At 40.4% G+C, this 15292-nt stretch overlaps 1 protein-coding gene across 1 annotated transcript in view; it reads left to right on the forward strand.

Annotated features, from left to right (window-relative positions):
* The window catches only part of LOC115479288 (ribonucleases P/MRP protein subunit POP1-like), a 111852-nt gene extending 98853 nt beyond the window's left edge, over positions 1 to 12999 (forward strand). Inside the window, exons 14-16 of the mRNA XM_030217143.1 lie at positions 1005 to 1159; positions 3838 to 4182; positions 10256 to 12999. Coding sequence (XP_030073003.1) covers positions 1005 to 1159; positions 3838 to 4182; positions 10256 to 10913 — 1158 coding nt within the window. The 3' untranslated portion in view covers positions 10914 to 12999. The remainder of the gene's footprint in view (positions 1 to 1004; positions 1160 to 3837; positions 4183 to 10255) is intronic.
* Positions 13000 to 15292: the final 2293 nt, after the last annotated feature.

A 15292-nucleotide genomic window follows, 5' to 3' on the forward strand; every position in this document is an offset into this window, starting at 1 on the left:
TTCTTGATTGTATCTGTATCAAAAATCAATAAAAGAAATTAAACTTAAAGAATGCAAAGGAGAGATGCTGCTAACATTGAAACACAGTAAAGTTTTGATTATCCGACCTAAACGGGACATCACCATGGTGGTGGTGGTGGGGGGAATCTGTCGGATATGCAAGATGGTTGGATCAGCGAAGGTCAGATAAGACTGTACTGTATATAGCAAGCTTCAGTAAAGCATCAGGAGGCAGCTGCATTCATAGAATGGGAAAAGCAAGGTCAAAGGGGGGGGGGGGGGGGGGTTACCAGATGAAGCTGAAGGAAGGGTAGCTCAAGAATAATGTGAGGAAATACGTTTTCACTGAAATGCTGATATATATATGTGGAAAAGACTTCCAGTGGAAGTTATAGGAGCCAAAGCAGTGGTAGAATTTGAACATGCCTGGGACATACATAGAAGAACTTTATTAGCAGATGCAAGGAAAAAAATTACTTACCAAAAAGAGTTATTGTATCTCAGTATGCAGGTACAAATGGGTAGACTTGATGTAAAAGTAATTCCTTATTAAACACTGTGGGGTCGATATGCAAAGTGATTTAATCGGCCAGAAACGGCTCCTGGCTGGTTATATTGCTTGTTTGGAGGTAATCGCTCATTTTCAGCAGTACTTAACTAGTTAGTGGTGCTGAAAATGTGTGGTTAGCGCCTAACTCAAAACCGACTATTTGAGGGACATTTGGAGGGGGGGGGGGGGTCAGCATTTGGCCGGTTAAGCCGGCTTTTTAAAACCAGAAGTGCAGTGCCAGAGCCTGGACTTGGCCCGGCATTGAATTTCCAGAGATAACGTTGGTGGCGGTCAGCAAAATGCTGAGTGCCGCTGGCTGAATATTGACCCCTACAGTTGTTGGTTGGGCAGGTTTTAGAACTACGGAATTGAAACTCCCAACTATGCTTTAACCTGAGGAAATCAGCATGTTTATTCTTAATTTTATTGCTATGGTTTCATGGTTCTCCAACAGATATACCGAGGTGCAAGGGCTGGAGGCTTACAGCAGGGTGTTCAGCACTCACAGTACATGGGAGTACCTCATATTGCCAGTGATTTTCCAGATTGCCCTGCTGGAGTCCAGATGGCCAAGGATTTAGAGAAAGATCTTCTTGAAAAATATAAGAGGTAAAGAGAGAATTCTGTTTTGAGGGGTTTTATTTGTGCATTTTATTTTTACACACACTGCACATAAAAGAACAAAATCTCTCAAGTAGGTGCAACTCAAGCCTGTCAATGAGCTGAAACCACAGATCATACTATCTGCCTGCCTCACTACAAGCTGAACAAAACCTAAATGTATAAATTCCTAACAGGAATCTAGGACCTGAAGCCACAGTGATCAACATTTTCAGCGAGTGAAACTCCCTGAAATCAGTCATTGATTTTCAAGAAAAAAGGCTTGTTTTGAAGACACAAGTGTCACACTCCTAGCTGTGAACAACCCTGCTTTTATGTTTATGAAATGCTTTTAAAACAAATAGAAGAAATATTTTTTCACTCAAAGAATAGTTAAGCTCTGTTATTCATTGCTGGAGGATGTGGTAACAGCATTTAATGTATCTGGGTTTAAAAAGGTTTAGACAAATTCCTGGAGGAAATGTCTATAATCTGTTATTGAGATGAACCTGGGGAAAGCCACTGCTTGCCCTGGGATTGGTAGCATGGAATTTTGCTACTAAGTGGGTTTCTCCCAGGTACTTGTGACCTAGATTGGCCACTGTTGGAAGCAGGATTCTGGGTTAGATGGACCTTTGGTCTGGCCCAGTATGGCTATTCTTATGTAATGTTCTTATATTCCTAATATTTGTACATTTTGAGCTCCCATATGAAGAAGGCTGAACAGTTTACGGCTCTTCAGCTTGGGAAAAAAGACTGCTGAGTTGAATAAAATAGAACAGGTAAATATTACTCCTTCCTGCTGAAGGTGTCTTCAGTTCACTAGCAATACTATGAACTCATTAGTATTCTAATGAGCTCATTCGTTATCTATTGTGTATTCCACAGGATGCACAGCTACAGAGCAGCCCTAACTTAGCGAGCAAATTTTATTGCTGCTCTGGAGTTGTTGGAGAGGAAAGAAGCACAAGCAGAATGCTATAAAGGCTGCCTGCTTGTGCTTCTACCTCGCACCTCCCTGAATTCTTTTTTTAATTTTCCTGGTGGTCCAATGGATCACAACACCTCCCCCCTGCATCTTATTTCCCTGTGGTAAAGTGGACCCTGATGTCCCCCTCCCCCCCCCCCCCCCCCCCAAAAAAAAAAAAAAAAATTTTTCTAAACTTTCCCTGGTGGTCCAGTGCACCATGCCCTCTCCACCACTCCCCCCCCCCCCCAATGACCCCGGAACATTTTTTTTTAAATTTCCCTGGTGGTCATGACCCCCCCCCCCCCCCCTTCGGTGATCCCAGAACCTTTTTTAAAAATTTGCCCTTGTGGTCCAGTGGACCAAACCCCTTTCCCTGTGCAGGCACGCCCCCTCCCTGTACCTTTACAACAAGGTGGGGGCAGAAGGGCAAGGGCAACAGCTCCTGCCTTGTGCCTGCCTGGAACAAAATGGCGGCACCCAGGCCCTGCCCAGTGCATTCTGGGATGCACTGGCAGGGCTAAACACCATATAAGGGGGGAAAAACTCCTTATGTGGTGTTTAGCCCTGCCCAGTGCATCGAACTTGCAAACAGCGAGGATGCACAAAGGGGGATCTGTGCAGCTCTTTTGCATGTAATTGCCTTTGTGCATCTCTGGCTGTTAGCGATTCACTAAATTTTAGCATTGAGGCTTCAGTCCCACTCTCTTGTTTCCTTTTAACCATGAGCACATTAGAGGGGGGAATGGGAGAAAGCAGTCTGAGAGAACACCAGGGAAAGTTTTGAAAAGGTTCTGTGATCACGGAGGGTCAAGGTCCACTGGACCAGGGAAAGTTTAAAAAAAGATTGGGAGGGTCAGGGTCCACTTGCCCACCAGGGAAATAACAAGATGGAGGGAGGGATGTTGTTGTCCATTGGTCCACCAGGGAAAATATTTTAAAACATTCGTTGGGGGGGGGGGGGGGGGGCGCCGGGAGGTGAGAGGTAGGAAGCACAAGCAGGCATCCTTTATAGCTATCTTCTTGTGCTTCTCTCCTCTCCGACAGCTCCAGAGCAGCTGTAAAATTTGCTGGTTAAATTAGGGCTGCTCTGGAGCTGTGCATCCCTTGGAATACACATTAGATTACGAATGAGCTCCTTAGAATACTAATGAGCTCACTGTAATACATTTGCATGGGGTTCTCATTGTGCATTCCTAGCTACGTAAATGTTTGCTTTAGACTGGCTAGAACCAGTCTAAAGCAAATGTTAATAGCAAAGTAAGCTTTGTGCGTCTGGCCCTGAATGTTGGACTGCTATTGACCTAGGGAGTACATAGGCATTTCCTGGGAAACAGGTTGTGACTCATTCCCCTCAGCACTTGCATATTTGTCACAAACACCCCTCCCCCCAGCTACAGTCTATCTTACCTACTCATATCAATGGATGTACTTACAGTGTTGTAATATTCTGCAAAATAGATATTTTGAAGCATCTAGTTAGTTCTGGTGTTTTAATCATTGCTCGGTTCTGAAACCAGGGGGAGATACAGTTTAAAGTGCCATCTATGATAACTAAATAGGAGGCAGCAAATAAGATTATGATAACAAGATTTAAAGTTTGTACGAGATCTTAAAATTCCTGTTGTAGCACTTAAACCATACGATCAAGTGTTTCATGCCATCTCTGTGTCCATTTCCTAACAGAAAGAAAAATAGAGCTTTGTTCTGTTCCTTTTAGACGGCCACCTGCAAAGAGGGCGAACTATGTCAAACATGGCACCCTGGCCCCTTTCCTCAGTCCTTGGGAGCAGCTCACACAAGACTGGGAAGAAAAGTGCCAAGCCCTAGGACATGGTGTCCCTCCTGCAGCTGCTCCTGGTGACACCCGTGATAACCAAATCCAAGTCTCCAGCAGACCGAACTTCACAGGTGCAATAGCTGCGTCAACCAAGGTGGGAAGCCCTGGAGAAGCCATGGTGGATTTGAAACAGGATGCGATATCACAAGGTGCAATAGGAAATATGGGAAAAATCCAGGATGTATGCACAGAAGAAATTAAAAGTAATGACTTTTGTGTAATCAGGTATGTGGATGCAAATGATTTTGGTAGGTTGACATGATTAATTTTGAAGTGACTGTGGAATTCTTCCTGGTTAGGTGTAGATCATTTTAAACTCAACTAACAGTAACTACTGTGTCTAGAGATGAATGCTTGTAGCAAAGAACACTTGAATAACCTTGCCATTTAAATGATAACTTATCCACTGCTATGAGGTGCATAGGCTAAAATTCTGCATTCTACTTATTTAAGAAGTCCGTTATATTACCAGCAAGGACCTGGGATACGAAATGTACGTCCAGAGAGTCCTAGGTTGGGTTTTCTTTTACTTTATTTTGATTTTAAGTGTCCAGTGAAGTAGTTGATGTAGAAGCAATTGGAACCATGGAAAGAATTATTTACTGCCCATTTGAATAAATTTGTCCTAGGTGTTGTACAGCAAGTCAACTAGACATAGAAAATTTACAATCATAGTGACAGTATGACCAAAATAATGTTCAGATATCAGTATAATGCTCAGTTAAAACAGCAAGGTAAAATTTAGGCACATTAAATCATAATAGTAAACCCTTCTATATTTTTCAAATTGTGCTGTCTAAAAAAATACAATTCAAAATGTATTGAATTAGGAGGGTTTGTTTGTTTATTTTACTGGTGTACACAAAATTATCAGTACTTTGAATGTGAAATGACAATTATAGAAATATTCAAAATTAAGACAAAAAACACAAAAAACATTGATTGCATAAGTTTTCATACTCATTGACTCAATGCTTGGTAGAAGCCACTTTTGCAGGAATGACGCAGCCATGAGTCATTTAGGATAAGTGGCCACCAACTATGCATCCTGAGATATTTGTTTGATTTGTGCATTTTTTTCAAAAGAAGTATATCAAGCAAAACAGCTCACAACTAAAATTAGAAAAGAAAGGAACACCATTAACTAATGACAGGATAGAAGAAGAGCTAGAGAAGAATTCAAAAGGAAACTAGCAAAACCCAGGCCCCTCAACAAACAGCCAACTCTGTGCCCTGTGAAAAAGGTGGGTTTTCAGACCAGACTTGAATTTAAGTTGAGAAAGCTCTGAACTAAAGGACCGAAGCAAAGCATTTCACTACACAGGAGCTAAACAGTAGAAAGCAGAACGGCGGGTAGTAACTAGACAAGAACAGGTAACTGGGGGATGAGTCTGGATTCATAAGCAGAATGCAAAACCCATGCAGGAGTATACAATGAGGCATATTTTCAAAGCACTTAGCCTTCCAAAGTTCCATAGAAACCTATGGAACTTTGGAAGGCTAAGTGCTTTGAAAATATGCCTCAATGTGATTAAGGAGGTAAGGTAGAACAGTGCAGTTTCTGTCCATTCTTGGCAGAATAGCTTCAGCTCTTTAGAGAAGGCTGGGATTCATCTGTCGACTAGGTCTTGCCACAAATTTTCCATTGGATTTAGGTCTGGGTTTTGACACAACCACATGAGGACATTCACTTTAAATTCCATTGTTGTTTGAAGGGGGGAGGGGCTGTTGTCCTACTGAAAGATGAAGCTTCTTTGTCCCAGGTCTGTAGCAAACTGGACCAAGATTTACTCTAATATTTGCCTGTATTTTACACTATCCATCTTTCCCTTAATCTTCACAAGCCGCCTCCTCCCTGTAGCTACAAAGCATTCCTGCCCCCATTCTGTACTATAGAGATAGTGTTAGCAGGGTGATATGCTATGTCTTACTCCACACATCGCTTAGCATTGAGACCAAGAAAGTCTAAATTTGTCTCATCAGACCACAAGACCTTCTCCCACATGTGTATAATGTGCCCTAAGTGGTGTTTTTTTTTTTTTTTTTGGAATGCTGTGTTGTACATCATATCATATGGCTTTTCTTTAGCAGGGGTGTTTTTCTTGCCACCCTCCTATATAGGCCATATTTGTGAATCCTGAAATTGTTGAGTGGGCAACATTTTTTTTCAGTCTCAGCCAGAGTTTTTACAGTTCTTTTTTAATAGTTCTTTTACAGTAATCCTAGAGCTCACAGCAGGGGTGGACTGGTCATTGGGAAAATAGGACAGTGCCCGAGGTCCCACACCATTAGGTGGCCCACTCTCTCCTAGCTTTCATTAACTTTAATCTTATTTGATTTGTGGTTAGGGACCCATGACCCTTATTGCCCAGGGGCCCAGATCACTGTCATTCCACCCCTGACTTACAGTAACATAAGAATCACCATATTGCATCAGACCAAAGATACATACAGCTCAAAATCTGGTTTCCAACAGTGGCCCATCCAAGTCACCAGATCCCAGAAATGTTACTTACATCCAGTGATGAGCAGTGACTTGGCTTTTCCCAGGTCTATCTTAATAGTGATCTGTTGACTTTTTCCCCATGAACTTGTCTAAAGCTTTTTTTTTTTTATTTAAATGAGGTTTTAGTAAACATAGTCAAATTGAGCAACAAACAAGCCAACATGACCTAATCAAATGTAACACTATACAACAAAGTACATAATACAAAAACAAGGGGAGAAACCCCAAGCAATACAGAAACCTCAAAATTTTGTTTGAGTATAGCAAGAACCCCCTCAATCCCAACCTCCAGTAACCCTCCCCTCCACCCCCAAGGTAGGTATAGGAAGTACTCTTCATGCCAGTTGAACGTTCTTCAAGGGACCTGAGATCTTTTTCCATTTAGGCAGTGATGCCTCTTAGCGGTTAACTGCTCCATCTGATAAGTATAACTAGTTTCGCCCTCCAGATAGACATAGAGGGTGGCTCAACACACTTCCAACAAGTTGCCAAAGTTAATTTTGCAGTATTAAGCAGATGTTCATTGATTTTCTGCGGAAGCTAGCTGAAGACAGCCCATTTAAGTTAGAGCTGGAGAAGGAGCCCAGGGCACAAACATGGATATCCTCCAGTTCCTTGACCCACTGAAGGAGGCTGTGACAGCACAGAATCCTGAAGGAAGTTCTGATGAGAATGTAGGCAAACCCCCTCACCATTTCTCAAATCAACAAGAAGGTTAACTCTGTTTAGAGTTCAAAAAGCTCCCAGATTTGAGAAGCAACAGCTGTCCCTGAGAACATTTCATGAGATGGGCTAAACAGAAGAGGGGACATAATTAAACTTGGTTGATGTGAATGAAGACTCAGTACATGACAAACCTTGTTGACACCAGTTCTGATTGAGCCAGAAGCCTGAGGGGAACACAAGGAAACTGTTGGGTCTATGAAAATATAGCACAGTCTCATGCAGTTAGGTTGGCCACATGGCAGATTTCTTGGCCAGAGACGACATGAAGATGAGCTAGTTATAAAGTTCCGGTATCTGTTATGAATCTGGAATAGTTATATGGAAGATAGGCTTATTTAAATCTGTGGCTGCCAAAGATAGCTTGACTACTGCCAGAAGGACTTCACATCTTCCGAAATGTACTCTGGAGCATATTTGTTTTTCCACATATGTCTATTTCTGGTGTGTAACTGTTTAAATAGATTTGGTGGAGTGACTGTAGTTCTTAAGGGAGATGTTTTCTCCCCTCTTGATGATAATTTGTTTTCTAAATATCCTACTGCTCTCTCTCAAATACTGTCAATGATGTGGGAATTGGAATTAGTAACATCCATATGTAAACTTCATAAAGAGCCTCGTTTATTATCTTGAGGTAAGGTCACTGGTAAAACTCAACGTGCGGTAACTGCAAAACTTCCGCATTTATCTGTTGGGGGCTTTCTCAATATTTTGCCAGTCAACTAATTAAGAGGGAATGTCTTCACTGCGCATGAACTCAATAGCAGACAAGGTAATCGCCTCCATGGTAACTGTAGGCCACCCACCAACTTCCCACGCCTTTTGTGTTAGGTGGTTAATGCAGAAATTAACGTGCTAACTGCAGAGATGCTATGTTAGCTGTTAGTGTAATACTAGTGTAACTCTTAGCATGCTAACTTCTGAGTTAACAGCTGACACAATTTAGTAAATAGGTCCCAAAGTATAAAAAAATCAGTTACTAACAATGTATTCTATTTCAGTGCTTCTCAACACAGTCCTTGGGGTACACCCAGCCAGTCAGGTTTTCAGAATATCGACAATCCATGCAGTATGTCCTTGGTATACAAATCTTTTTCATGCATATTCATTGCGGATGTCCTGAAAACCCGACTGGCTGACTGTGCCCCGAGGACAGGTTTGAGAAGCACTGCCGTAGATCTTTTTTTCTGAAATACAGTAAAGCATAAGGAGATGAGTGAAATTAACAACAAGAGGGGTCATGGGGAATACATGGTGATTGCATTATGTTTTCTGCTGGTTTTTCTGACTGTGGATTATTCTGGGCATTTTGATGTTTGTGTTATTTAATTTTCTTCCGATGTTACGCATTTAATTGTTTTATGCGTTTGTCCTGTCTTTTGTTTGTATACCACTTTGGGCAGTACTTGAGCTAGGAATATAAATAAAGTAGAATAGAATTTTGGATGCAAAATAAAGAACCTTCTCTAGGTGTGTCCTCAATTTGTCTCAGATACCAAACTCCCCCCATTGAGTGCATTTACTGCCAGGACTTGCTGCTTCCTGCTGGTCACCACTCCCTGGGTATCCTGCCAGAAAGTAGTATTACTGTTATAATTAGGGTTTCTCTTAGATTTCTCTTGGTATTTTTTCATGGGTTATTTTCAACAGAATAGTACCACACAATTTGCCCTAAATTGTAACAGTAACCCCAGAGATTATCTATAAATAATATATTAAAAAAGGAAACCTCAATAGCCAGGGACGCCTACATAGATGGTCTTCCCCTTTAAGTGGCTGTTATCACCGGTTTCTATAAATCCTCTGAAACAAACCACAGTGGAAAACCACTCTGAATAGGAGAAAAAAGCTTCAGCCAAAACACAGAGGAAGATGTTCAAAGTCTATAAGGTTAATGTCTTATAATTACTATCATACTGAAAATACAAAAATGCTACTAGTGCACAGGAAAAATTCCACTTAGCTTATTCACCCGGGTGGTTGCTGTAGCTCATAAATACTTGCTTTAATCTTCAGCCGGGTAAAGCTCCAAAAGTAGTTTCAGTGTAGCTCCATTCAGCTCCCTACATTTGGAGCTTTACCCGGCTGAAGATTAAAGCAAGTATTTACGAGCTACAGCAACCACCCGGGTGAATAAGCTAAGTGGAATTTTTCCTGTGCACTAGTAGCATTTTTGTATTTTCAGTATGATAGTAATTATAAGACATTAACCCTAAAGATTATTGTAGTTTCAATATCTGCCTCTGTTTTTATAGATAATCTCTGGGGTTACCGTTACAATTTAGGGCACATTAAAATGGGGCTCATTTTCAAAGCACTTAGCCTTCCAAAGTTGCATAGAAACCTATGGAACTTTGGAAGGCTAAGTGCTTTGAAAATATGCCGTGTGGTATTATATTGTTTTTGCTCTTCAGTATTATTTTATTTTAAACAGACAAATATATAAGTGAGGTAGAGTGTAGAAACCATGAAGCAGTGCAAGTACACAATAGTAGATGACTCACAAAGCACAGAAAAAGGCACCAAACCAGTTGAAACTTCAGCACTGCCTTCCAGAAAACAGCTAGAAGTCCAAATATCAAATGAAAAAAACCTCACAAGTCATGAAATACTGCTTCAGAAGTACCATGATTGGGTCATATATTTCTTCAGTGGCAGCCTGTACACTACAAAATCATTAAAGTGATGTATTGTCATGGCTGCGCCCCAGAACTTAAGACCACTAATGTAGTAAGGCTGTTACAGGGTTTGTGGTCTGGGAGTTCTGGTGTGTAGCCATGACAAAATGTCTTTCTAATGATTTTGGACTTCGAAAAATACTTCTTTGGTAGCTGCATTCCCATTCCAGTATGTTTGTGATTTTCAACTGTCCCCAGTTTCTTTGATTTTGCATTCTAAATAACCAGTTTGCTTACAGGGAAGCTGGGCGTTTTAATTTGCACACCGCATCATTTAAATAAGTGAATGCTTTCCCAGAAGTCTATTTTATTCAGGATGAGCAATAAAAATGTGCAACCTGTGTGTTAGTAAAATGATTATTTGAAGATGCTCTTTACATTTTCAATTTAGGAGCAGAAAATTCCTAAAGCGGCTGTCAGCCTGGTGTTGCCCTTCTGCTGGGAGAGGTCGGAGAGAATGCCATTCTTCTCAAATGGTGTGGCCAGAAATGAGTACTGGAGCCCCATCTCCTCTTGTGAGCACATACCTACGAGCACTGGTCTGGATCAGACTCTCTCTGCTGAGAAAGGGTAGTCCAGAGTTGCACGCCATGATCTGTATTCCCACAGAGGAGGATTTGCTCCAACTGAAGAAAGACCAGCTATATTGTGGCCCTCAGGAACTCAAGCACAGAGATATATTCAAGTGCAAGCTAGTGAAACTCAAGAAAAGCAAGAAGAAACAAAATAAGACAAAGGATGAGGAAGGTGAGGTGTCTAGTTCCCTGCAAGCCCCTGTAGCAGGAACAGAGCACGAAGACCTGATTCTTGGTTTATGGTCGGCCCCTCTTCCCAACGTGACTTCACATTGCTCTCGGGTTCTTCTAGGGTTTGCCAGTCATGGCGACTTCTCCTTGGCTTCAGGCTGTGGTGAAGCTTTGGGTTTTGTTAGTTTGACTGGACTTCTTCACATGCTAACCAGCCAGCCAGCTGATAAGAAGGGGCTTGTTTTAGTCCGGAATCCAGCATCATTACAGTACAGGTTTGGGAGACTTACCGTTGATGTATGAGAACTGTTACCAATATAAAATTATAGTGTTCAGGCTGCCATGGAATAATTTTTTTTTAAATTTTGTTTGAAAAGTCAGCCATATTACCCTGACTGCACCTGCTCTTCAGATGACATATACATTTTTTTTTTTTTTTTTGGAAAAGTCAAAAATTTATGGGCCAAATTTAAGTTTTAAAGGTTCAGATTTAAGTGTTAAAATGCAAATAGACTCGTCAGTCTGTCTGGTTCTGAAATAGTGCATTGTTTGCCCTTGGATTTAATTTCCTGTACCTTGTAGGAATTCCACCTACAGTTGTGCAGGAGAAAACGTTTAAACAAAATGGTAAGGAATTTCTTTGATCCCTAATATGTAGTTTGTTTAGAAATAAGTGGCACAATGCTTTTGTATGATTTTTTTTGTGACCTTTTTTTCCCTTCCAGAAGCTGTAGAAAATTAAATCCTTTAGCAAGAGAGATATAATTTTTAAAACTATGCAAAAAAAACTAACGCAGGGTTTTTCTACTTTTTTTCCCATTCTGTTTTTTTTTCCCTGAAATTTCAGTTTGGTCCTAAAATTTGATCTGGCATTTCTTTTCCCCCCTCAGCTGATGTGGGAAGGGAATGAATTGCATTTTGAAATCTAATATGCTTACTGAGCTGTATAATGTTTACATTATGGAAAGAGCATGTCCTTAATGAACTATCTAATAAGCTTTAAATCAATTAATTATACACAAACAATAACATATGGAACTTTTAACAGATGTAACAAGAAAAATAGTCCCTTGTGGCAAGAGAACAATCTGAATTTTTAACTGCAGTAAATGTATAATGCTGTAATGTTCTATCAGAATGAATATTTTCTCTAATTCTGTAATTATTACAATCAATATGAATGTCACATGAATGGGGCTATTGCAGTCAATTAAAAATGAAGCTGGGTACCAAATTCTCCTCCAGTAGAAATAAAAGCCTTTGTTTTTCTACAGGAGGGGACACAAACTAGCCTAGTTTTGAGGATAGCCACAATGAAAATGTATCTGAAATCTGTTTACATGCACTGCCTTATACGCAAATACACTTCACGTATGCTTAATGTAGAAACCCTAAAAACTGAGTTGGATTGTGGTCCTTGAGGACAGCTGCCTCAGAGGGCCATAATATAAACTTTTTAAAGATGAGCTTGCCCATGATAAGCAGAATTAAAAAAAATTATTATAGGTGGAAAATGATATTCATGTGCCATGTTTTATTCCCCCCCCCCCCCCCCAATCACAAAGGGCAAACGATTACAATTGCTAGAGCCCAGCAATAAATCCATCACAGCAGAAATGAGATCAAACTATATAATAATTCATTATGAAAAAATAGTAAGAATTGCAAGTCATCTATAACTCATAGCGAGAAAGTTGAACATATAGTCTTATTCTAGAATACGTCAGAATGTAAGTAAAGGGGGCTTTCTTTTCTTTTGTTTTTTAAAGAGAATGCCTCTCCCCTAAAGAGTGTTTTCCCCGTATTAAAAGAAAAGCCAGAAGTGGTTACGTAAAGAACAAAGAAAAGGGGATGTGCTTAGATGTATTTATTTCAGTAGTCTAAGTCCCAGCTTCCCAAATTTGGACAAGTGACTCCACACAGCCAGATTGTCAGCAATTAACTTTGCACATAATTGGATTCCCAGTGCTGACAAGGTTTCTGTTTTGAATATGAATTGGGGATCTCCTACCTATGGGATCCACAGGGTAGGGTTGGGACACCCGTCCTAATTTCTGCTTTGTGCTTTTACCCAACCCAAGATATGGAGTACTAGATAGATGGCAGATATTCTGAGAAAATTGTACTAGGGAAAGTTGAACTCTGATGTACTGCGATTTGACTCGCACTCCTCTCACATGCCATGATCTTACCAAATTGCAATAGGCAGGAGTATGAGAAAGTGGTGCCAGACACAAAGAAAAACAATTTCTCTTTTCAATTTAGGAAGTATCTTTCCCAGCAACATTTTGCCTCCCTTCTAAGGGGAAAGGGTGACTTAGATAAAGTGTCACTCCTTTAAATTATGTTTTATTTTTATTTTTTTAATCTATCCTACTGACTTATTAAACTCTGGAAAATGAATTAAAATATTATATGTAAAACTGCACAGCGTGCTGTGAATGGTTTTTTTTTGCTTGAGACAGTATTGACACGACATAACTATATATTAAACTGAAGATTTATAAGCTTGTGTCTCTGTTATGTGTAAGGTTTTTTAAACTTATAAACCCATGACTTAAAGCCGAGCACCAAGTAATTTTATTATTATTATTAATTACATTTGTACTCCGCGTTTTCCCACACATAGCAGGTTCAATGCGGCTTACATAGTAAATAGAATTACAAAGTCTTGAAGGAGAATGTTACAAGCTGTAGTAAACATACTAGTAGTGGGGTTTTGAGGATATGTAAATTGAGCATGGAGAGGTAAACAAAGATAGGATGAGCAAAAGGAGAAGAGATTGGGAGGGGTAAGGAGTAGGAAGGATGGAGAGGAAGAGATTGAGGAATGAGCATAAGGAGATTGTGAAACATGGTCAAAGGTATAATAATCGTCGGGGCAGGAATCATTTAGGTGGGCTTAAAAAGTTAAGTTGGGTCATTAGGGTATGCTTTCTTGAAGAGATGGGTCTTCAACAGTTTTCTGAATGGTAGATAGTCGTTGATTGTTCGGATGGATCTTGGCAGAGCGTTCCAAAGCTGGCTGCCCAAAAAGGAGAAACTGGATGCATAGGAGGTCTTGTATTTAATACCTTTGCAGTTGGGAATGTGTAAATTGAGATAAGTACGAGAAGATGATGATCTATTTCTGGTTGGGAGGTCGATGAGGTTATTCATGTAGTTAGGGGATTCTCCATATATGATCTTATGAATCAGAATGTGGACTTTAAAATTTGTTCTTTCTCTGATTGGGAGCCAATGAAGCTTCTCTCGAAGATGTGTTGCACTATCGAATCTTGACTTGCCAAAGATAAGTCTGGCTGCCGTGTTTTGGGTAGTCTGAAGTTTCTTCAGGATTAGGGTCTTACATCCTAAGAAAACACTGTTGCAGTAATCTACGTGCGTGAGTACTGTGGATTGTACTAGGTTCCGAAAGGTGTCCAGGGGAAGGTATGATTTCACTTGTTTCAAAATCCACATCATATTAAATATTTTTTTGTGATGAATATAGCATGGTTTTCGAATGATAAATGGTTATCAATAGCCAGTCAGATTTTCAAAATGTTCCTAATTAATATGCATGAAATAAATTTGTATATACAGGGTTTTGTGTATTAGTATGACAGGGTTCTGAGGACCATCAGCACAATTTTACCGTGTGTAAGCAAGTCAGGGGAGCTTTTTGAAACTGTAAATATGAACATGTAATCAGGAATTTAATAAATCATCTAATTGAGAGAGGAAGCATCTTAAGCCTTTCAGGTACTGACTAAATTATTTTAAAAAATTAATTTCATTTAATTTTACATTTGGGTTGTTACTGCTGCTTTTATAATTATTTGGAAATGAAATGAACGTGATTAGGGACTGTACAACACCCTTGGATATCACAGACTGAATAGCTTGCAGTCTCTTATTTATAAAGGGTTTCAATTCTGGCTGTCAGCAGGACCGGCTTCACCATTAGGCAAACTAGGTAGTTGCCTAGGCAAGGCCAGCTCAATGGTATCTGACACCCTAGGTGAATCTTCAGCCATGCATCCCCCCTCCCAAGGTGTGGCATAAGGCTTTACATTCCCCCCTCCCCATAGTACAGTATTTCCTGTTCCCTTCCCTATCCCCCCCCCCCCCAAAAAAAAATGTTCAGCATCTCTCCTTCTCTTTCTCCCCCCCCCCCCCCCCCAATTCTCCCAAGGTGTTCATTACCTGCTCTTCCTTTCCCTTCACCTAATTGAAGTGTTCAGTATCTCTCCTTCCCTTCCCTAAAGATGCAGCATTCATTGAACATGCATGAAAGCTCAAGGCCCTGTGCTAGCCACACTGACTTTTGTTAAGCGGTGATGATTGCCACACTAGTGCCATCCCTCTAATTGTGTTGCCCTAGGCAGAGACCTGGTCTGCCTAGTGTTGGGCTAGCCCTGTGTCTAGGATGGCAGCAAAAAACAGCTGACCTGCAGGGAGGGTGAGCAGTTATCAAATAGCCCACTTACTCAGGTAAATGACTTTTAGAAATTGGCATTAATACCTAAAATAAAATGTTCAGATTTGCAATCACCTCCCCCCAAATTTCAGACCCTTAAACAGGTCTTGGAGATTCTGATAATGATCAAGATCACCCCAACATCACTCCTTCCACTGCAATCCTATAAAATTTCATAATTGAAGTTTCACTTATGGGCCTAATACCATTGCACCACCCT

Source organism: Microcaecilia unicolor, chromosome 1, assembly GCF_901765095.1.
Source record: "Microcaecilia unicolor chromosome 1, aMicUni1.1, whole genome shotgun sequence".
Classification (NCBI taxonomy): Eukaryota; Metazoa; Chordata; class Amphibia; order Gymnophiona; family Siphonopidae; genus Microcaecilia; species Microcaecilia unicolor.